Genomic DNA, 24,148 nt, shown 5'->3' on the forward strand with positions numbered 1-24,148 from the left:
CCCCCTTTCTTTCTTTCTTTCTTTCTTTCATTCTCTGATTATTGCACTCATCAGCTAAATAAGATGCTGTCAGTATAACGACAACATAAAGTCAGCTCAAAATATAGTCTACTGAACAGATGAACCCCAGTGTGTTCTACTGGCTTGACTGAAGTGTTAGGTTGAAGATCGAGTGTTACGGCTGGACAATATGTTTATTTAATATGATTGTTGACAATATTAAAGGGACAGTTCACCCAAAAATGAAAATTCTGTCATTAATTACTCACCCTTACAGTGGGTACGGAAAGTATTCAGACCCCCTTAAATTGTTCACTCTTTGTTATATTGCAGCCATTTGCTAAAATCATTCCAAACCCAGAAGACCTTCGTTCATCTTCGGAGCACAATTTAATATATATTTAATGAAATACAAGACCCTTTTGATCCTACATAGACAGCCACGTAACTGAAACGTTTTATGGCCCAGAAAGGTAGTAAGGACATCGTTAAATTAGTCCTTGTGACTAGGGATGCGCCGATCTGATATTCATATCGGGTATCGGCTCCGATAGTGCCATTTTTCTCGGATCGGTCATCGGTCAGAGAGGGCCGATCCAAGTCCGAGATTTTTATTATTTTTTTCCCCGATTGTGCGAATTATTCTGTGTTACTTCTGAAGTCATACAATAGATTAATGTGAGCTACATATGAATATTTAAGTCCTTACATTAAAGTTCACACAAACTCCGCTGTAGCTGTCAGTCATTCGTTCAGCTTTTAAACACTGGTCGCGTTCGGTTACAGCAGTCAGCTCGGTAAAGCTCTCTCCAAGATCATTCTGTGTTCCCATTATACTTGATTTGTAAATACATGTCTATGATTTTGCAAAAAAGACTATCTTCTTGCCGGAGTTTAATGTTTTGTTACTTGCTAGCGGGTGTCTGTGAGAACAAAACACGGGCGTAGAAAAGACTATAAATAGTTTTTAACGTACACAGTAACTGAAATTTAAAACCGTTAAAAGAAAGGCTCAATAACTGTTGCACAGATATAATACACTACACATCAATTTCTCTTCCCTTTGTGCTTTGTAGTTTTTAACACGAAGCGCTTACAATGTGCGCATCTGGTGTACAGAATGATGCGCATCATTCTGCACACCGGATGCGCACATTGTAAGCGCTTCGTGCTCATAGACTGTATAAAAGCAGTTCGGGCTGCACTGTATTTGTTTTGTCCTATCGTATCTATCATATGTTGTTGCCTTATTAAAAAAATGCTATACATAAGAAATGTATTTAAATTTTATAGTATATACTTAAACATATATATGAATCAACCCTCTACATTGAGAGTAAATCACTCGCATATGCGACTAAATCTTCACTCTGGGCAACTAAATGATGTCTAATATTAGCCAATGGCTAATAAATTCTTAGATTTTACTCGCCAGTGTGAGTTGGAGGCTGAGTATAAGTTTAGCACAGATATATTTTCACTCGCCAAACACTGACTGAGCGCTATCATTTCATCTCAATGGATGCGCAGTGCACCTGTGTTTGTGTGTTTTGGCGTAACGTAAACTCTAGTGTGAAGGTGCACGACTCGCTGACGCTTTCTCTCACACGCGCAAAGTGAGAGAGAGAGAGAGAGAGAGAGAGAGTCACACATAACATGCAGAATTGATGTGATACATGTAAACAATATTCTTTGTTTTATTTTCCTGTCAAAATAACGGAGTTTCTTTGGAATTCTTCAGCTTTTAAGAAATGCTGGGTTTGTGGTCAGTTAATGTGCCATTCCCATCCTGTAGTGTACATCCTCGGTCACTACACTGTAATGTCACATAATAGTCAGGGATCTTTTGCTGGGTTCACCCAAGCAAAATGTAAATATGCAGTATTTCTGGAAAAAAAAAATATATATATATATATATTTTTTTTTTATAAATAAAATCAATTAGAGAAGCTTTTAATTATTAAAATGTAAGGAACCATTAAAATTTAATCCAGAAAATAATGGAAAACAGAATTTGGTAAAGATAAAACTGTAAACCTCAATTAATTATACAGGCTTTTTGATTAATAAAATTTTATGTAACCATTAAAACAGAGTATAGAAAAATGAAAATGGAAAAAACTGAATTTGGAAATAAAACTGATTTCATAGTGCCCTATAATTATAATAAAAAAATTGTGGTAATAAAAATAGATGTAAGTGAACAATAGCCTTTAAAATGACTTAAAATACATATATAATAGCAATGAGGCAACAATAATTAGTTCAAATAAAGTATCAAAAGCAAGATATATGGTTTTATTGAACAAAATTGTTAAAATACATAATGTATTATAAACAATAGAGCTAATGTACATTACGCATTACAACAAAGGCCTGCAGGGGGCGCCAATGGCCTGAAGATTGTTTTTACACATTACTGTGCGATTTAATCCTTGTTTAATATTGACCAAGCACCATTTCATTCAAATGTCCACTTAATATTTAATATTTGGCCATTTCTTTAGGATCGAAATGCCATAGCCACTGTAATTAAATGAATATGTGGACATCAAAACGTGTAAACTCAGAATGAGGGTTTGAGCTTTTATTTTGAAACCGCGATGTGTTTGTGTAGATTTATACCTTACAAATCTGATGAAATGGCGCGTGTTGCGTTCCCAGATTAACGTTATAATAAACCCAAACTCACAACAACTAGTGCTGTGTTCGATACATAGATACAATGATGTATCGTCACAGAGATTTGACGATACGAGTATCGATACAGCTGACTCTGTATCGATATTGTGGCAGGTGTGCAGCAGTGGACCGCCCTTAATTTGAATACAAGAACAACGTTTAAAATTGAGCAGAAAAGTGCGAGGTTTCTAAAAAATAATGAATAGAGCATAATATATAGGCTATAACTAGGTTTAATCTGGCCGCAGAGGAGCACAACTGGGTTGCCTGATATAAAGAGACGTAATCTACTTATCTTTGTCAACCTGGCAACCATGTGCAGGCACGCTCTCTCTCCACTGTGGATAAACGCGCTTGCTTTCTGAAACACCGGTTTTAGCTTGCAGTTAAGCGATCTCCACCTCAATATTCTATTCATGCATTCAGTGTATGTATGAATTACCAACGTTTTGCCGCGTTTCTCTATTAACAGTGAAGCTGTGGCTTTAATTCCTTTAGAAACAATGATGTTACCAGCTACTTGTTGAGAATGATAGCGTAGCTCTTGAGCGATTAAGCTATTTAGTTGATAAAATTGCGGGGTTGCGCTAAAAAGTTTGTTCCTGAATGTCTGAGTGCGGCCACAACGTGATCTGTGTGAGTGACCGAGTGTGTGTTTGCGTTAGATACAGTGAAGGCAGTGCATTAGTTAACTCTTCAAATTTTAATTTTTTAAACGTAGAGAGTGCAGATTTGACGATACGAGTATCGATACAGCCGACTCTGTATCGATATTGTGGCAGGTGTGCAGCAGTGGACCGCGCTTAATTTGAATACAAGAACAACGTTTAAAATTGAGCAGAAAAGTGCGAGGTTTCTAAAAAATAATGAATAGAGCATAATATATAGGCTATAACTAGGTTTAATCTGGCCGCAGAGATATGCAAAAAACTATCGCGATTTCTTTGATCAATTTTGCGATTTCGATTTTAATCGCGATTTTGACACACACAGACAATGCTTTACAGTCAGAAATGCATTCACTGTGAATTTGAAACATATTTCCAAAAGAAAACCAATTAGAGCTTTATCAAAAGCTGTAACATGTCTCTAGAAAAGACATAAGGCAAAATAATCACTAAGTAAAGGTGTAACAAAATGTCTATAGAATAGACATATATGGCAGAAAAAGAAAAAAAAAATTCTGTGTCCAGGGATTTTTTTTCCCCATGAATTGGTCATAGAGCTTTTTGTGGTGTTGCCTCAGATGTTGAACTAGATTTGTTGTGCCAAGTTCACTCGTACTCCGTCTGCAGTGTGTATACAGTACGTGTATGCGGTGCAGAAGCAGCACGGACTCGTTTTGCTTTCGCACAGGACGCGTTTGCAGTCCGCTCCTGATCCGTGGCTGTTTACCACAAACACAACATTTAGCCATTATTTTGATTTCAAATCCAAACGTTTCTGAAAATGCTTTTTCAGCATTGTGATTCTCGTTTATCACAGTACAATACAATCTTTCATAGACATATTCACGTTTAAACTCAATAAATATAACTTTGTTTAACTACCACCACAAGTGCCATCTATTATTGCCTTGTTTATCTAAAAGTGCACTTTTCCTTGTTTTAAATCTAGCCAAAAAGCCATGTGTTGACTGTGAAACAGTAGACTTTAATTATATCATCGCATATAATTATTTAATTAAATCGTAGCATATGTGAATTCACAAATATGATTAATTATATTTTTAAATGGGTTTAATATATCATGCAGCCTTGGAAAACAGACTAATAATGTGTTTTATTCATTCTCGTTTGTGAAATGCGCCACTTCCGGTATTTTGCTGGTTAGTCGACGTGAGCAAAATGAAGTCGAGGATTTTTTAAAATCGAATAGTCTAATAAAATCGACGTATCGCGACAGCCATAGTTGGCTGTTTTTTTTAATGTGGCTCATTCAGTCAGTTTTTAAAGCGGAACGAACCATTTTTATAATATGGCTCTGATTGTCCTTATGAACACACCTGGTTTGACCCGTGTTGTTGATTGATTGATTTCTTCTTTTTTTTTTCCCTCCATCATTCCCTTATGTTGTAATATTGTTTTTTGCCTTTGGATTCAACGTGAGGGGTGAGAGACAAATCAAGGGTCAAAAATCCCTGTAGGCTCTAAGTTGTAAGATTTAATAAGAGATCAAACTGAGTTTTAGACTCACGCCATAAATTCGCCAAAGGACATGCAATGACTGCAGCTGTGGCCTCCTCTCCTTACCTCTCCTCTCCCGGGATGTCTCTGTCTCTGTGGACATTCTGCTGTTGCCTAGATACGGTTATAGAGTCGTTCCTCTTCCCCCCTCTCAAATCTCATTGAAGGTTCTAGTGTAATACCACATTCATTCTACCTGACAGGTCCCACACTGCTCTCTAAACCCCCCTCAAGACACGGCCCGTCACACATGGCAACACCCAGACTGTTTTCTCTCTCAAGGGTTTCCATAGTAAGGGGTGAATTGAGCCGAACCACATTACACTCGTTTAATATTAATATCTTTGTTTTTTATTTATTTTGTATTAATCATGTATTTCTGCATTATAATTTTTTTTCAGCAGGGTTGCACATAAATGTTTTGGATGATTAATTGATTTTTCTTTTGATTAATCTGTAAAAAAAAAAAGCCATTGCTGCATTTTATCGAAAAAGCATATTGTTCTGCATATTGTCCAGTTGTCTCTTTTTTTAAATCTTGTTTAAATTGAATAATGTAATTATATTTAGAATTTTATTTTTTATAAATTAACATGCAAATTACCATAAAATGTGTTATTTATTAACATTCATATGTGTATTTATAAATAGTTTATAAATATTTAGAATGAGTGTTTTTTATTTAAAACAACATGTATACTAAATATATATACTAACAATATTAATACATTTTTATTCATTCAATTTTTACATTGTTTGAAGACAATAAATCAGTTAATTTAATAACCAGTATTTTATTTTAAACTATTTGAAAAAATTTAAATATAAATAATATAATTTCCTGTAAAATACATTTATTGTGTACTGTTACTGTAATATAAAATTATTCATACAGTCATAAGAAACGTTGGACTGTATTCCTGCCCTAATATTCATTGTTTAAAAACTTTAACGTTACACTTTGAAGTGCACATAACATATTTTTTCCACATCACACTATTTGTTGTTTATCAGTTAGATGCTTATGTTTTTACTGCAGCCCTAAAATTCAGTAAGAATTGTAAGATCGTCTGAATCAAAAATAGATTCTGAGATACTTTGGTTATGAGTGTACTAATCATAACCATACTAAAAGAGGCAGGAAGTGAGTGTTTGTTTGATCTATTTCATGAAGTGGATTTGAGGAAGCTATCATAAAGGAAGTGCCAAACGTCATTAATGCAGCTTGATGGGGGTCTGGTTTGGGGAGAAGGGCTGTCCCACTCCATGAGCACACTCGGTGGACCCCCCACACCATCCCCATCCCTGAAGACCGCAACATGCCTGAGCACAGCAGTGCAGCTTCTCTCAAGAGCTCCCACATAAGATTTGTTTCTGCGTTCCTACCCTTGAGTTTATACTGCGTGGGACGAGAGAAGAGGGAAGACAGATTAGCATACCATCACTTTTTTTTTGCCTGTTTACCATGGTCTACTTTAATTCTCTGATACACAAAGTAAACACACTGTAGATAGACTCTCTTCTGTCTTCATGGCTGTATGAATAACTTTAGTTTTGATATTAAGGGATATTATAATCCCTAATGAGTCGTTTTCTTTGATCTATTCATAACATGAGCTGTTTTTGTGTTCCTCTGTGTATTCTGAATATTTCTTTTTGTTTCCCAACAGGAGTCTGGTTAAGAAATATTGCCCCAAGCGCTCCAAAGATGAGGAGCCCAGGTGAGATAAATTGCATACTTTCTTTTTTTCCCCACTTATTCTGGTGTGCTCTCAAGTGGTTATGTTTGCAGCTATTTACACTTTTAATGGATAATTTAAAAAAGTTATTTATATATTAGAACCCGACCGATATATCGTTTAGCCGATATGAGCCTGTCGCCGATATATCGTATCGGCAGATTTTTTTTTTTACAGAACATATAACACAGATAAAATGCTTGAAATGGTGTAATTACTTAGTTTGTCCAGCAGAGCCTGCTCCAATGTTTGCTACTGGCTTCCTGGATGAAACACTTTAAAGCTTAAGTCTATGGAAAACCACTGAAACTTTGAACGGCCATATCTCGAATCCGCACCAAATTCGAGGGATCCCTTCAGCTCGAGGAACCCTCTCGAACACTAATCAAGTGTATGTCTCGAGGCCCTCTTTCGAATGAGACCACCCCCCGCGTCGATAGCCCCTGGGTTTCGTGAGTTATGGGCGGTTAAATTCACGGTCCGACGCCGACCGATCTAGCGATCCCGGGGGGCTACCGACGTGCAGAGGGTGGCGTTCGAGAGGACTCCTCGAGCTGAAGGGATCCCCCGAATTTGGTGGAGCTCCGCCGACGCGTTCACGAGATAGTGACACCTGCCAACACTTTCACTTCAGTAAGGAGGTCTCTTGTTCAGGCAGCAGCATTCAAGCTTTGGCTTATTCGACCGTAAGTGCCCTGCGAAGTGGACTTCACATGATATTCTGCCGTGATTCCAGTTCCAAGGGAACGTACACGTTACATTCAAAGGGCATTAAAGTGCGCGAGACGTGAATTAATTAAGGTATATTATGTCACACTTCACACTTCTCTAGTAAGTTTCGTCTGTGTGTGAAGACAGTAGGCTAGCGCAAATCAGTGAATGAATGTTCCAAAGTGAAATAAACTTCAATGGAATAAAGTTGAATTGAATTGAATTAAAGTTGAATAAACTTCAACTTTAATGTTCAGTGCACTGATGTCAGACTCATTTTGGATAATAACGTTTATTGTTAAATTGTTAAATGCCTTGCCTCGATCAACTTAACATCAGTCAGTCAAGCATTATAATATGATAATCAAGTATTATTTAATGGTAGAACTTTAATAATTAGAGTTGAAACTTGATAACCATGTTTGAATGCATATTAGTCATTTTAACAGAACATTTTAACTGGACTGGTGGTGGTGCTTTTTGGTCATTCAGTGTTTCTGTAAAAAAATTTAGAAAAAACTAACAAAGATATTGATAATATAATAATGATACGAATTCTACTAATAAGAACAATATAAAACGCACTAAGGATTAATTAGCTGCTGTATTCATGATTATTAATCGGGTTGTGCGCGTTCGCTCGAACTGATTTGCTGAAATCAAAACAGGGACGATAATAGGTGAGCGCCAGCCAATGAGATTGCCGTTTGCGCATTAGTTCCGCCTCACTACCGGAGAACCTGGTAGTTCTTAAGAGCTGAAGAATTCCAAAAGAACTCCGTTATTTTGACAGAAAAATACAACAAAGAATATCGTTTACATGTAGCGCGTCAATTCTTTCTCTCTCTCTCTCTCTCTCTCTCTCCATTCAGATGAATGAAAAATTTCACAGATCGCTTGATGGAGAGTGAAACTCTGAAGCGCTCCGTCAGAGAGTTCTGTGAGTGAAAATATATCTGTGCTAAACTTATGCTTAGCCTCCAACTCACACACTGGCGAGTAAAATCTGAGAATTTATTAGTCATTGGCTAATATTAGAGATGCACCAATCGATCTGCCAAGGATCGGAATCTGCCGATTTTCCTCATGAACGGCCGGTCAGTCTCACTTCTTTCCGATTTCCAGCCGATCCATTTTGTTACAAGCGACACAGGCAATAACGTCAGTCACGCGTTCTCGCTGTCTTCTCTCCGACGACCTCTTCTCTCTTACACACGTCTCATTCGCTCCAGTTAAATAGTGCTTGTATTGCGCATTATTTTAGTCATTCCAAAAATATACCAAACGCGCGCGCTTCACCACTGATCTATATTAGTGGAGCGCACAATCCGCGCTCAGTCTCAAACAGCTTGTGAGCCACAAATACCAAAATGAGTGGCTAACTGCGCTAAAACGTTCAAATACATAAAAATTTTTCAAAATGCCCGTTTTGGCGAGTATCCAGTTAAACAGTCAGTTTTGGAACGTTAACTAGTTGAGAAAGAGAACGCATGTTGTGTAACAGTATATTGGGTCCGTGGATAAACTCTTAAAGGGGCCGCAGTCCAATATTTATGCTGCTGTCATGTTAATCAAAAGACAAAGAAAATAATTTTCTGTGCTCTTGACTGAATACGTTTTATAACTTTAATGGTAAGCATTAATCTGTATTTTTTACAATGAAGACTACAGAAATTAAAGTAATCAAATGTAAAATAACACTGGATGTGTTATTTTACATTTGATTACTTTAATTTCTGTAGTATTTCTTTACTGAATAAAAGCTTACTTAACCTGAAAAACTTAGTTTCATAGCTCTCTTTATTCTATTGCATTTATTTGTGCTGTTGTTTGCTATTTTTTTTATTTGTTCTTATGTTATTACTGACTTTTTACTTGTGTTTTTTTAATGAAAATAAAACTGCGTTGAAGAAAAGTAGGTTTTTGTTTGTATATGCTGTCAATTATAGTTCTTGGAAAGAATATCAAAATCGGCGAAAATCGGTATCGGCAGATCACACTAACAAGGAAATCGGAATCGACCAAGAAAATTGCAATCAGTGCATCTCTAGCTAATATTAGTCATCATTTAGTTGCCCAGAGTAAAGATTTAGTTGCATATGAGAGTGATTTACTCGCAATGTAGAGGGTTGTGACTGGGTAAAAAAAAAAAAAAAAAAAAATTTCCCCTTAACACAATATATTTTGTTTTTGAGCAACATACAGAATATTAGGAACAGTAGAATTTGTTTATTTTTTCTTTGATTTGTTTCCTAAAAAGAAGAAAAATAAAGACTGACATCTTTATTTAACCTAAATCTGTAATTACAGTTATTTAATTTTAGCTATAAATTTCATATACATATAATTTATATCATTTCATATAATTTAGTTATATAATTTCATATACATAATTTGATTTAATAATAACCCAATTTGAAGCAAAAACAATGTTCTGACTAGCTTGAAGAAAAGTAGGTTTTTGTTTGTATATGCTGTCAATTATAGTTCTTGGAAAGAATATCAAAATCGGCGAAAATCGGTATCGGCAGATCACACTAACAAGGAAATCGGAATCGACCAAGAAAATTGCAATCAGTGCATCTCTAGCTAATATTAGTCATCATTTAGTCGCCCAGAGTAAAGATTTAGTTGCATATGCGAGTGATTTACTCGCAATGTAGAGGGTTGTGACTGGGTAAAAAAAAAAAAAAAAAACTTTTTCCCCTTAACACAATATATTTTGTTTTTGAGCAACATACAGAATTTTAGGAACAGTAGAATTTGTTTATTTTTTTTTTTATCTGCCCCAAAAAACCCATATCGGTCGGGCTCTATTATTATATAGTTAGTAACAGACTATTACATATACTTCTAGAATACTTGATTCTGATTGGTCAGTAAGGACATTATTTTGGTCAAATATTCAAACCGTTTAATAGTCCATTGTCCAGAGAAACTGATTTCCTATATAGGTAGACTTTCATGTGTCTCATATTACTCTGCAGTCTGTTTCCTCATAGATAGTCTATCTAAAACAAAAAAAAATTTTTTTTTAAATTTGAATAAATACTGTTCTTTTTTTGTTCCGGATTTAAAAAAAATCCTTGTTTACAAGTAGTGTTTTTATTGAGACAGTTGCAGCAGCATGTGATAGTAATAATTACAATAATTAATATAGCACAATATCTGCATTGATGCATGTGGATGTATAGGCATACTGTTTTCATTTAAAAAAAGGCAAAAGAACATCTGTCTATTCACATGCCTGATGATAAAGATATGTTGGGAGGTAGATTTTATATATGTTTATTTATTTATTTATACTCAAGATTTATAAACATACATTCTGATTTACTATTATATTGTCTGAATAATAACAATATATATTCACAATTTACATTTATATATTCAAAATTACATTAATTTTTTTTACTTTACATTATATTTTCAGATTTACTTCTATGTATTCAGACTTTAAACTCTATATTCAGATGTACTTATAAAAATGTATTCATGATTAACATTTATATATTCAGTTTTGTATATAAATTTCGGACTTAAATCTATATTTTGCAGTTTACATTTATATATTCAGAATTATAACTACATATTCACAATTTACACTTATATAGTTAGACTTATATCTGTATATACAGATTTACTTTTACATTTTCAGATTTGTATCAATATATTCAGATTTATAAATATATATTCTGATTTACTTCCTTATATTCAGACTTACAACTATATATTCACAATTTACATTTATATATTCAGATTTTATATAATGAAATATATATATATATATATATAGAGAGAGAGAGAGAGATATAGCCATGCTGATATAGAGCCGGTATCGCTCTCGTACTCGAGTGATATTGCTCATATAAATTACTGAACTGAAACTACAACTGAAAGAAAGATAAATTAATCTACAGTGATAATACTTAAAAAAAGAAAAAAAAGAAAATTATTTAAAAAAAAATAATAATAATAAATGACAAAAGTGGAAATTAAAAGCGGGAAATAAAAACATTTAAGTTTGAGCTACCATTAATTCTTTAAAGTTGAACTCATGATATTATTTCATTGTATGTCTTGGCTGCAGTTACTGTCCTAAGCAGCATGTTTCTTCCCTGTTGCCTGTAGATTTAGGTTGAAAGCAGAAACCGGGGAGTATATGCTGGGTGTCAGCTCCAGATCCTCCCAAATCCCGTAATGAATTCCGTTAGATAGGCATAATTTCTCCCAGCATGTGTTTTTGTCCCAGGACATACCTCATGTAGTGTAGAGACAGCTCGCCGATTAGAACTCAACCCTGGAGGTGGGGGACATTTGCTTTGGACAAAAAACTCTGTCCTGCCCTCCCAATACACTCACATGCTTAAAGAGGAGAGATGAACAGATTTGTGTGTGTGTGTGTAAGAGTGGATTTTTAATATAGTGAGCTAGTCATGCCTTGCAGACTGACCTTTAGTCAATATCAACATACAGATAGAGTCTGCCGACCCCCAGGACCCATGACGGCAACTTGAAGAGAAGCTGCATGTGTCTGGTGATAAATTCACTTAATTTTTTATGAGGGCATAGACATCTCTCAAAAATAAGGCAGTAAAATGTCCCATATTAGAATGTAAGACTTTAGCTCAGATGCAAGATGTTCAGATATCCTAAAATTACATAAGTTATTTTAAAGTTTACTAATATTTCTAAATGGTAATAGGTTGACACGTAGGTCATTTTGAGATTATCACCATGTTAATCATTCTTTACTTTTGTGCTATGGACAACAAAAGCAAAAGAAAGCTTGCAAAATGTATTTGTTTGATGGAACTAAATATTTTAGCAAATTGAAAGATCCTATGTAGTTTTCATTGCAATGGTGTACTGTGATTTTACCATGAAAATAGCCATTGATGCTAATATGACAATAAAAATAAACAAGATTTAAACAGATCATTTTTTCCATTTTCTTGTTGAATATTTTCTTCCTGCAGGTTCACATCCTGTCTGTCATTCTACTCCATACTGAATGAGTTGAATGACTACTCAGGTCAGCGAGAGGTCGTTGCTGAGGAGATGGGGCACAAAGTCTATGGGGAGCTGATGAGGTACTCACAGGACCTGAAGGCAGAGAGGAAACATGTGAGTGTCGAATACATGCACCTGAGACAACTGCACATTCTGGTGAAGTTCAATACAAGAAGTTGTATTTGAAATATTGTTGTATCTTGTCTGATCAACAGCATCTCCAGGAGGGACGAAAGACCCAACAGTATCTAGACCAGTGCTGGAAACACATGGACAATGTGAGTCATTTTGAGATTAGAGATCAGAAGTACTGGTACTTTGGTACAAAAAAAAAAATCACAGTCAATTATGTCTGAAACAGCTGGGACAAACATAATAGTAGTAGTAGTAATACTTTTTGTTCAGTTTTTTTATGTTTGACTGCTTGATACTACTAATAGCTCAAAAACTGTTTACTTTGCATCTTTATTATAATTTTTTATTTTATTGGCTGTAATTTGTTTATTTTTCCTTTATTTTATTAGTAACTGTTCACTTTATCAATAAGTAATTATTAATTAATGATTTGAAATAATTATTTGAAATACCTGAAGCAGTATATATATAATTATTTAAATACTTTGATAATAATAATATTAATTATAATTCTCATTTAAATCCAGTTTGCTTTGCAAAGTTAGATTAAAAAAAGTTTATTAACAAATAAACATAACAACAAAACAACATTTCTCAGACCAAGAGCTGAAGAGTAATAAGCAGGGAGGATGCTTTACTGTATGCTTTTGATTTAATATTCAGTGGCGTATTATTTTTTGCTGTTTTTCAAATTGAATATGAGAAACGTGAAATTTTACTGATATTGGTAGCAACCACAGAAATGTTGGAATAGCATCAGCCCTTTTTGAGATGGTTTGTACGTCTGCTAGTTGCACTGTTGTTAATGGCTGAGTGCAAGTGACTGATTCACAACCTCTCCTCCAGCTGTGACCTGAGATCCAGATATATCTGTGTGTGTTTGTGCAAGTATAAAACAGAAGAATGTGTCAAAGGCTGTTGGCAGTGTACAAATGGAAACCTTCCTGTGCCACATTCATGTTATAAAGCTCTCTCTTTCCATTCTCCATTTCTCTCCAATTCATACCCTGCGCTGCATTCCTGCATCCTGTACATTTCCTGCCTGTCAGTGCTTCTCATAGACTGTACAGCTGGAGTATTTTTGCAGCCTTATGGTTGCTACAGCTAAAGGCCAGCAACAGCTGAATCTGGCATTGAGAATGGCCATGTCGTAATAACATAGGTATTCCTCGCTCTTGTACTGTCACAAAATGAAACACAGATGCTTTGGAAGCTGTTACACAAATTTCATTAGCACTCTCGCTCTCTGTACTGTTTTGGATGTTTGTTTGTACGTTTATCTGTATTTATGTTGCTACTTGATCAAAACATGACTTTTATGACTATTTTACGCAGGAAGATCATCAATGCTCAAGTCGTGTTGCAGGAAATGCGTCATGTGTGTTTTGACAGCCCAACAACGTGTCTCCTTTTCTGTATGGATTTTACAGAGTAAAAAGAAGTTTGAACGGGAATGCAAAGAGGCCGAGAAATCACAGCTCATCTACGAAAGGCTAGACAGCGATATCAACGCCACGAAGTCAGAGGTGGAAAAGGTAGTTTGTTGTGGTCCTAATATACTCTACATGACTTAAAGTTATTGACTGAATATTATCTGAACCATTTGGAAAAACGTTGCAAAACAGTACTTGAGTGCAGTTTTTGGCCTAAAACTGGAAGTTGTCCTGACTGAGTTGTATTCCTGAAGTATTAGTAATACAGATGACCATTCATTCTGTCTTAGGCAAAGTCCCAGCTGTATCTGAGACAACACATGGCAGAGGAGAGCAAGAACGAGTATGCAGCCCAGTTGCAAAACTTTAACTCTGAACAGTGGAAACATTTCAACGTGGCCATCCCTCAAATATTCAAGGTGATGATATACCTGATTTGTAGTTTCTGATATTTCAGTTCAATTTTTTTTGTAAGTTCTTGAAGTCCAAGCTTTTAGAGACTATACTCACTGAATAAATTGTTAACAAACTTGTTATTTTAGTATTATTTATATACTATTATAGTATTTATTAATATTTAATACATTTTATTTTTTATTTTTATTTAAGTTTTAGTAATTTTTGGTGCTTTTTTTAAATGTTTATTTATTTTCTTTTAATATATCTGAATATTATTTTTCAGTTTCAGTATTAGTAATTTTAGTACTTAAACTTATTTTATTCCAGTTAGTTGACAGGGCAACATTTCTTTAAGTAAATTTTTCATCTAATATTTATATTTTATTTCAGCTTTATTTCAGTTAACATTAACTATTGTTAATAGTTTCAGTTAACAATAACACTGTGATAAATTGCATTTGGTTTGCGACCACTCACAGAAAAGATCTAATGAATCAAATGTCTAGTGTAGTTTTGTGTATGTAGTTGATTCTTTTGTGTCTGTGTGCTTGTAGAATCTGCAAGACATGGATGAACGGCGGACGGTCAAGCTTGGGGAGATGTACCGGAGTTTTGCTGAGGTGGAACGAAGAGTCATTCCCATTATCTCAAAATGCTTGGAGGGCATGGTGACTGCCGCTAAAAATGTGGACGAGCGTAGGGTAAGTGCTAAAATGCTATTAAAATGTTCAAGAGCCCTACAAAAATGAATTGGGTACTGGTTAAACATCTATAAATTCTAGAATTAAATATTAACAATATAAAAACTGCTGTTCAAAAACAAAAATAATTTATACTTTAAAATATATTAAAATAAAAAAAGAACAGTTATTTAAATTGTAATAATATTTCAGATTATTACTGATTTTACTGTATTTTTGACCTAATAAATGCAGCCTTGGTGGGCATAAGAGAGTCCTTTTATAAAACATTTTAAAAAATCTTACTGAACTTCTGTTTAGTAGAACAAGATTCATTTTCATCAGAGAAAGATTCATTTTATATCCAGGTGGTGCAGTTATGACATCTAACATGCTTTGATAACCAGGTTTCATCCATTTGTTGCCTCAAGTAAATTATTACGCTCCATTATGAATTTAAGGAAATATACTATACTTCTCCCTGAGGTCGTTTTGTACCTGTGATCTCCTTGGTAGCTGCGGTCCACTTCTTGATAGAAAAAAGGGATTATCAGAGACAGCGAGTAGGCGGGAGGAAGCGAGGGAGTGGATGATTGGGAGCAAGGGAGGTTGAGAGAAATAAGTTGCTCATTTTCTTAGTGCTGTCGCCAGTGCTGATGCTTATGAAAAGGCGCCACAACCGCTGATTACTTTTTTATCTTGCCCTGTTTTAGTCTCCCTCTCTCTTTCTCTTTCTCTTTCTGTCCTGGTCTTGTATGAACACTACTGTTCAAAGGTTTGGTGTTGGTTAAATTGTTATATATTTTTTTTATGTTTTTGAATATTCTCTTTTGCTCAACAAGGCTGTATTTATTTGATCTTTCTACAGTAAAATATTTTTTAATATTGTGAAATTTTGCTTTTTAAAATAACTTTTTTCTATTTTAATATATTTTAATATGTAGTTTTTACCTTTTAAGACAAAGCTGAATTTTCAGCAGCTATTACTCATCTTCAGTGTCACATGAGCCTTCAGAAATTATTCTAATATGCTTAGTAAAAAAATCTTATTGACCCCGAATTTTGAAAATTTGATATAGAACTTCTAAGAAATACTTTGACTTTGGAGTCAAAGTTCTTAGCCAAAAGTAGGACTTCAGTTGTATGTGAAGAAACTAAAAGCAACTTAGTGAAGTCTAAGACCTGCTTAAATACAGACACTTAATCCTGCGTCCCACCAGCCAATTTTCTTTTCACCAGTTTTCCATCATAAGTTATATTTTAAAGAGGATCACTATTTTTCTTGAACAACTGTGTGCAGCCTCAGGTGTGTTAATGGCCCCAGCAAACGCATACTGAGTTAATAGCCCAACTGACATTCAGACAAGATCTCAGTGCTCGTAACACACATTTAGCAGCTCCTAACTAGGTTAGGATACCCCTCCAGGTTTCTTAAATAATTTAGCATTTAAGACCATCTAATTTATGCACATCTTATACTAGAAATAATGCTGCATTCACATTTTGGTGAATTACTGTAATTTCAGGATGACAGCTCAAAGATTCTACTCGGAGCTGTTCACATCCTCATACTCGAAACCTACAGACTTCCTGACCTTTTTATATCTTTTTAACAACATGGATTCACGTTTTTCCTTCCCTTGAAAGTAGTTCTTGTTTCTAAAAACCCTTAATTTAAATGATGTAATGAAAGTTAAAACTAGCTTCTAAACAACATTTAACAAGCTAGACTTTGCTCATTTAGCCATTTAACTAGCTAGATGAGTGATTTTAGATGAGTTTTGCATGTTCATTTGTTTGTGTTTGGTTAGTAGTTCACCGTAAATCTTTGTTGTCCCAGATTCCCCCGTCCATCCCTCCCCCTTCTCTCCCGAGTTTTCCCTCTGGCCATTTCCACCCTCCTAAATTTTCTACAGAGCGGATAGCTAACCATCTATCTGAAATGAGAAATGCAAAATCTAAGATCCCATCCTTCCGAACTGTGAAAAGAGGGGTAAGAGTCGGCCTGGAACTGGCGTGTGTGGGTTTGCCGTGATTATGACGTTAGTGCTTATGCTTGGGCCGTTTTCTCTCACCCAAGGTTTAGCTAATTCCTGCACATGAGGAAAAATCACAATTGTTTTTGAGTGAAGGAATAAGGCTTTATCTGGGTTCAAAGAACTGTGCCCCTAATTTTAGCTGTGGGGTTTAAATGCTTGTTTGATTTTTGCGTCAGGCTGCAGAATATGGTGGAGGGAGTGTTGGGTGGATGTTTTTTTATTGCTTTATTTTTTTTATACACATGCAAATTTGCATATTACAGAATACGGCATAGTAGCTCTTTTCCATATACCTGTGTTCACACTGACAGTAATTTTAGTTACACAAGTTGCATTGCCTGTACTCTCTTTGGTAGATGCTGCAGTTTTGCATTTACATGATTGATGTTGCTTGTTTCTCTCATTTGAATATTGCAGTAACTTGCAGTTACTTTAATGCTATAAATCGCTGTCATGGTGAACATGTATTAAAACAGACTTGAGGATGGGACACAATAACTTTACAAACATGAGAGGATTGTCTTCTGGATATACATTGAGTTTAGTCTGGGAGATTCACAGTTTTGAATAATTCTCCTTTGAACATCTTTTAAACACGAAAAATCCCATTGTGAATCTTTTTGTAGAAAAGTGCCCATCAAAGTCATTTTAATTATCTTAAAAGACTTTGTACCAGTCTGACCTTATCTAAACAACAGAGCAAATTATGACACTTCACATATGGTTTGGTGAGGAGGCAATGAGGTTTTTGCTAAGGTTTAATATTTGTGAATAGCTCTTTTAACTGGATACAGCTATTCTAAAATTTCACAAGCACCATCTTTGTTTCCTCAAGATTTTCTTGGTGTATATAGCCAAGTTTCAGTAGTGTGTATGATTGTACACCAAACCTACTGAATGTTTGCAAATTCAAGCTACAATAGAAGAATATTGAATTGCTGTCATTATTTAAAGGAGTAGTTCACTTCCAGATTAAAAAATTCCTGATCATTTTCTCACCCCCGTGTCATCCAAGATGTTCATGTCTTTGTCTTCAGTCGCAAAGAAATTAAGGTTTTTGAGGAAAACATTCCAGGATCTTTTTTCCATAAAATGGACTTCAGTGGGACCCAATGGGCTGAAGGTCATATTGCAGTTTCAATGCAGCTTCAAAGGGCTCTACACGATCCCAGCCGAGGAATAAGGGTCTTGTGTAGAGAAACGATAATTTTCTTTAAAAAATAAAAATGTATGTACTTTTCAACCACAGATGCTCGTCTTGCACTAGCTTGACTTCACGCATTATGTAATCACGTTGACGTAGGCAGAATGTTGTAGGAGAAAATGAGAAGGAGTTTTTCACCCTACCCTACCTTTCTGAACCGGAGTACACAGACGAAGAGCTAACCGCACGTGACCTTTCCAACGTGATTACGTCGTGCGTGACGCGCATTGCGGAGCTAGTGCAAGATGAGCATTTGTGGTTAAAAAGTATATCAATTTAAGAAAATGATGATCGTTTCTCTAGATAATACCCCTGTTCCTCGGCTGGTACCGTGTAGAGCCCTTTGAAGATGCATTGAAGCTGCAATTTGACCTTCAGCCCGTTGGGTCCCATTGAAGTCTATTTTATGGAGAAAAACCCTGGAATGTTTTCCTCAAAGACCTTAATTGAAGACAAAGACATAAACATCTTGAATGACATGGGGGTGAGAAAATTTGCAGGAAATTTGTATTCTGGAAGTGAACAACTACTTTTAAATCATCTGTTGTGGTGTTGACTAACACACTGACAACTGCCATAACGGATGACCTTTTCCTAGTAGTTCAGATAAACTTATTTGAAAACCACTTCTGTAAAACCAAATTCCATGATATTACCTGTTCTTCTTTTACCTTCTACTTTATAACTTAGCTTAAACAGAAATATTAAAAACAAAGATGAGATTGTTGTGAGGTTTCAGGCTGGTTCAGGTTTTTGACCAGACTTCCAAAATGTCTTTCTTGTGGTATTAACCATGATAAACTCACAAGAACTGAGCTAAAGCTACTGGCTAATGCCTGATAAGATGGGTCCATTCTGTGTAAACGTGACTAAAATCGTCAGTCAAAATGTATTTGATTGACTGATGTTTATAAGAAATTTTTCTTTGTTCTTTTTGAAATGGCGTGACGTAACCATAACCTCTCAGTGGTCTTTAAAGCTGGTAAGTAATGTGTGTTTTGGACTGCTTTAGTATATATGTGATATGAGGTTTAAGAACAGACGTTTGAGTGTTTAGTTCTAGGATGCTATGACCGCAATGAAACCCCCTCCTTCCTCAAGTTGTACAGCGTTCTTTCTTTTTGTCTGTCTTATAGTGTGGCTAAATATTTATAAACTTTCAGTGGAATTGCAAAATTGGATTGTATGCTAACAAACGGGCTCATTAAGCTCTAGGGAGGACATCTCTCCTAAGAACGGCTGTTTATACCATGTGCACTGCAACTGGATGCTTGTCGATGCTTCTTTGCCTCCAACCAATAACCTGTATTTGTACAGGCCCCAACACTAGAGGATCTCAGCCACCTTCCCCCTGAACAGAGACGCAAAAAACTTCAACAGAGGATCGATGAGCTGAATAAAGAACTGCAGAAAGAAATGGACCAAAGGTAGACCATGGAGAGTGCTACTCACCCTTTTTTTTTTATAATAATTTCTCTGTGTAGCATTGAGTTTTGCCTTAAGTATTTTTTTCTTGCTGGCTGAATTCTCTATTTGCAGAAAAAAAATAATTTACTTTATTTATTTACAAAAATAGCATATTCATTTATATCAATGTATTTATTTCAATAAATTATTATTATTATTATTGTTGTTGTTTTAGTTACTTTTTTCCTGTATGTATTTATTTATTTTTCTGTTTGTAGCCATGCATGCTCAGTTTAAACTGTTTAAAACCTATTAAATGGATAGAGAATAATATCTAAAAATCATAATTGTCTTTATCACAGAGATGCTCTTAACAAAATGAAGGATGTCTATGAAAAGAATCCTCAGATGGGAGATCCTGGAAGTCTCCAGCCCAAGATTTCAGAGACCATATGCAACATGGAGAAACTCCGCTCTGAGATCCATAAAAATGAGGTAACCTTCCCAGAGGACCGGCTTATTGTTGCAGTCTTATAAGGAAGCACAGCCTCTGGGAATGTACATCTAGATAAATTTGACATAAAACAGCTGAGCGGCTCTGTGTGTTAGCTCCATCTAGTGGAGTAATGGACATAATGCGGTTTCTGCATCACATGAAATGCAATTGATCTTTTAAGTTTCTCATAATAAGCCTTTGAGTTTTAACAGTTGTTCATTAGTAGTACAAGATATTTGAACCTGTATCACTCTTCACCGCTCTCTCTCCATCTCAGAGTTGGCTAGCAGAGGTTGAAGGAAAGCACGGATCCCGCAGTGAGCGACGGTCCAGTGCAGATGTGAACCACCACGCACCCCACGGCAGAGAGAGGTCTGCATTTCCTGATTACATTATCTACATTCTTAAGATAGCCAGGATAGACAATAATATGTCTAGTATACAGCCATCCCTTTTATGAGTCCCTGAACTGTTTGTATATCCATGCGTAGAAGAGCTGTTGCTGTTCTACAAGATTTTTGTAGATATAAATGAGTAGAAAGGCACAGCAGTGGAATTCAAGTAGTCATGTAGTTGGAATATCGATCATAAATATTTCAATGCTAGGGCAGATTGACTAAAATTTAATATCAGCTGTTTTCAACATCATAATAAGAAATGTTTCTTAAGGCACCAAATCAGCATATTAGAATGATTTTTAAAGGATCACGTGACACTGAAGACTGGAGTAATGATGCTGAAAATTCAGCTTGGCCATCACAGGAATATTTAATAATTAAAAATAAATTACAATATAAAACTTATTTTAATTGTAATAATATTTCACAATATTACTGTATTTTTGCTCAAAGGAATGTTTGAGTATAAGCACAAGACCATAAGAGACTTCTTTTTAAAACATTAAACATATTTTGAATAGTAGTGTACTTACTGCAAATACTGCAAATTTACTTATTCTCATTATATTTTATTTTTATTTGGATCTTGATGTACGCAAACTAAAAGATACAACTAAGATACATGTTATATCAATGGCACAGTATCTTCTCATTATGTAGCATGGTTGTCTTATGAAACGGTCGTACTTTCCAGTCCTATTCAAGTGCTGTGCGCCTCCACACGTCACACAGCTGCCTCTGAACATAAAGGCCACTTTAAAACATTGACGCTTTTCTTCTTTCTTTCAGCCCTGAAGGCAGTTACACAGATGATCACAGTCAGGAGCATCGGTCTCCACCGCAGCCAGACCCACATGAATTTGATGATGAGTTTGACGATGACGATCCTCTCCCTGCCATCGGCCACTGCAAAGCTCTCTACTCTTTTGATGGTACAAAAACAGCTCCTTGTTTAAAGGGGTCACGAAATGCCGTTTCAAATTTTCATATTACGTTTCTCAAGGTTAGTTTGTTTTTTGCACAAAAAAAAAAGGTCCAGTATTTGAGAAATTGATCATTTTCTATTCTCATTTTCACTCTCTGTGCAACACACTGATTTTGAAGCGCCATTAAGTAATTGGCCACTGCTGTGATTAGCTAACTTCATTTCACCATATTGTGTGTCCTGCTTTACAGCATAGCAAGGGTTTTGATACTCAAGATGACAGTCTGTTGTGAAATGTGAAAAACAAACGAAAACTTTATCTTTCACTCAGACACGTCGTTAAAACAATGTAACAATTCTCTTGGTTTCCGAAGGGTGGAAAAGAATAATTCATGTTTTAAACTGGGGGGAGATAGATTTGACTTCTGTAACTTGCAGTATGTTTATTGTCGAGTAGCCCCTTATATGGGTAACTATCAAGAACATTTTTATTCTCCTTTTAATGACCTCTTTAAGAGAATTTGAGTTCTGTTAAACACATTTGCGGCATAATGTGAATTATAAATGTCCATAAAAGCACCGTTTCATCGACCAATTGCACCCACACGAATTACTATATAAATGCAATGACAGATTTTCTACTTAATAACTCACAATAATTCACAAAGATTTCTGCTTTTGCACCTTCTAAATTAAATATTTTTAAGTTGAATTTATTTTCTGTGTTAATCAACAGTATGCCATAGTTACTGTGTTCATTTATGTGGCTTAAATTCTTATAGTATTAAAAATGTGTGTGTTCCTTAGGCTCTAATGAAGGCACATTGGTAATGAAGGAGAACGAGGTGCTGTATGTCATAGAGGAAGATAAAGGTGACGGATGGACACGGGTTCGGAAACAAGGGGGAGAGGAGGGCTACATCCCCACATCCTACGTGGAGATCACACTGGAGAAAAACAGCAAAGGTGCGGTCACCTACATATGACATCACCCACGGCAGCACCACCTAGTCATGACATCACACATGGGGGAGCGTGTGTCAGATTTACCGTGACTCATCAAGTGCAGCTCGGCTGACTGCCATATGCCTTTGTTCACCATGTGAGCCCAAGGACAAACACACACTGACACACTCTAAAAGTGACTATTTCCTCTGCACTGCTGCAGCAGATCAATCTATAGAATTGTAGAGATTTGTATTGTTTTTAATCAGTTTTATACCATCGGAGCAAACCTGAACAAAATGTATCAGCTCCTTTTCAAATATCTGTTTGTCTTAGAGAGTATAATAATGAGAAACACGGTCACACTTCAATCATCAGCTCTTATGTTTTATGCATGTTGAAACTAAAGTACACTCTTCCTGGAGCATCTCCTCAATGTTTCTACAGTTCAATCACTGTACGAGGAGACAGTGATGTACTTCTGACCTTTCAGTTCATGCAGTTCTTCCTGCAGTTTCATTTCAACTTTTCCTGCGAGTGCTACTCTTCTGTTTAAACTTGTAGTGGTGCAAGTTCCTTTTACTTGTGTGACCTGAAATTAAAGGAATATAATAAATGCAATCCAAGAAAATTGCAGAGCAGCATTCAGCTGGACCGTGACTCATCAAGTGCAGCTCGGCTGACTGCCATATGCCTTTGTTCACCATGTGAGCCCAAGGACAAACACACACTGACACACTCTAAAAGTGACTATTTCCTCTGCACTGCTGCAGCAGATCAATCTGTAGAATTGTAGAGATTTGTATTGTTTTTAATCAGTTTTATACCATCGGAGCAAACCTGAACAAAATGTATCAGCTCCTTTTCAAATATCTGTTTGTCTTAGAGAGTATAATAATGAGAAACACGGTCACACTACTAAAGTACACTCTTCCTGGAGCATCTCCTCAATGTTTCTACAGTTCAATCACTGTACGAGGAGACAGTGATGTACTTCTGACCTTTCAGTTCATGCAGTTCTTCCTGCAGTTTCATTTCAACTTTTCCTGCGAGTGCTACTCTTCTGTTTAAACTTGTAGTGGTGCAAGTTCCTTTTACTTGTGTGACCTGAAATTAAAGGAATATAATAAATGCAATCCAAGAAAATTGCAGAGCAGCATTCAGCTGGCTCACTAGCATCCTCTATATTTTTCTTCTGTCGCTGATCAATCTTTGTCGTCAGTGGACCTGTCAATGACTCAGTCTTCTCTTTTCTCTGTGGCTACAGGTTCCTGATTGGATGAGTGGGGTTCTGTGGTGTTTGGTGGACAGGACTCACTGCTGTGGGTCTGTTAGTGGGGCGGTGGGGCGAATTTAATACCAAAATTGTGTTGGGGCAGGTTGCATGTTTGCATGCTGTTTATGTCATGGCCATTAACATCATTCCATTGCAGCAGACGTTCCAGGGAATATCAGGGTGTGCTGGGAGGGCATGGGAGAACGGTGGAAAGACGCACTTGAGCAATAACGGAGAACCCAAAAAGAGTCTTTGCCTGGCACTAACATATTAAGCGGAATGTCTGTCTGTACCGTCATCTCATGTTCATCATAACATGCACCTGCATGATCCAGCAGCCTTTCATTCCTCATTCCGTTCTGACCAATTGACCCCTTATTAGGATTTAACCACTTATTTTCCCAACCACTTGTTTGTCTGTTTCCGTTGACTTCTCTTTCGACTACATTTCCTCTTTGATGCATTCCATGTTAACCATGA

The 24,148-nt window shown here is 35.9% G+C and overlaps 1 protein-coding gene across 1 annotated transcript in view; it reads left to right on the top strand.

Annotated features, from left to right (window-relative positions):
• The window catches only part of LOC107549700 (formin-binding protein 1-like), a 33,020-nt gene extending 9,981 nt beyond the window's left edge, over positions 1 to 23,039 (top strand). Inside the window, exons 2-13 of the mRNA XM_016230881.1 lie at positions 6,539 to 6,589; positions 12,298 to 12,445; positions 12,547 to 12,609; positions 13,897 to 14,001; positions 14,190 to 14,318; positions 14,853 to 14,999; positions 16,753 to 16,971; positions 19,539 to 19,648; positions 19,991 to 20,123; positions 20,402 to 20,496; positions 21,312 to 21,454; positions 22,255 to 23,039. Coding sequence (XP_016086367.1) covers positions 6,539 to 6,589; positions 12,298 to 12,445; positions 12,547 to 12,609; positions 13,897 to 14,001; positions 14,190 to 14,318; positions 14,853 to 14,999; positions 16,753 to 16,971; positions 19,539 to 19,648; positions 19,991 to 20,123; positions 20,402 to 20,496; positions 21,312 to 21,454; positions 22,255 to 22,433 — 1,522 coding nt within the window. The 3' untranslated portion in view covers positions 22,434 to 23,039. The remainder of the gene's footprint in view (positions 1 to 6,538; positions 6,590 to 12,297; positions 12,446 to 12,546; positions 12,610 to 13,896; positions 14,002 to 14,189; positions 14,319 to 14,852; positions 15,000 to 16,752; positions 16,972 to 19,538; positions 19,649 to 19,990; positions 20,124 to 20,401; positions 20,497 to 21,311; positions 21,455 to 22,254) is intronic.
• Positions 23,040 to 24,148: the final 1,109 nt, after the last annotated feature.

This window comes from Sinocyclocheilus grahami, unplaced genomic scaffold, assembly GCF_001515645.1.
Source record: "Sinocyclocheilus grahami isolate Dianchi unplaced genomic scaffold, SAMN03320097.WGS_v1.1 scaffold16.1, whole genome shotgun sequence".
Classification (NCBI taxonomy): Eukaryota; Metazoa; Chordata; class Actinopteri; order Cypriniformes; family Cyprinidae; genus Sinocyclocheilus; species Sinocyclocheilus grahami.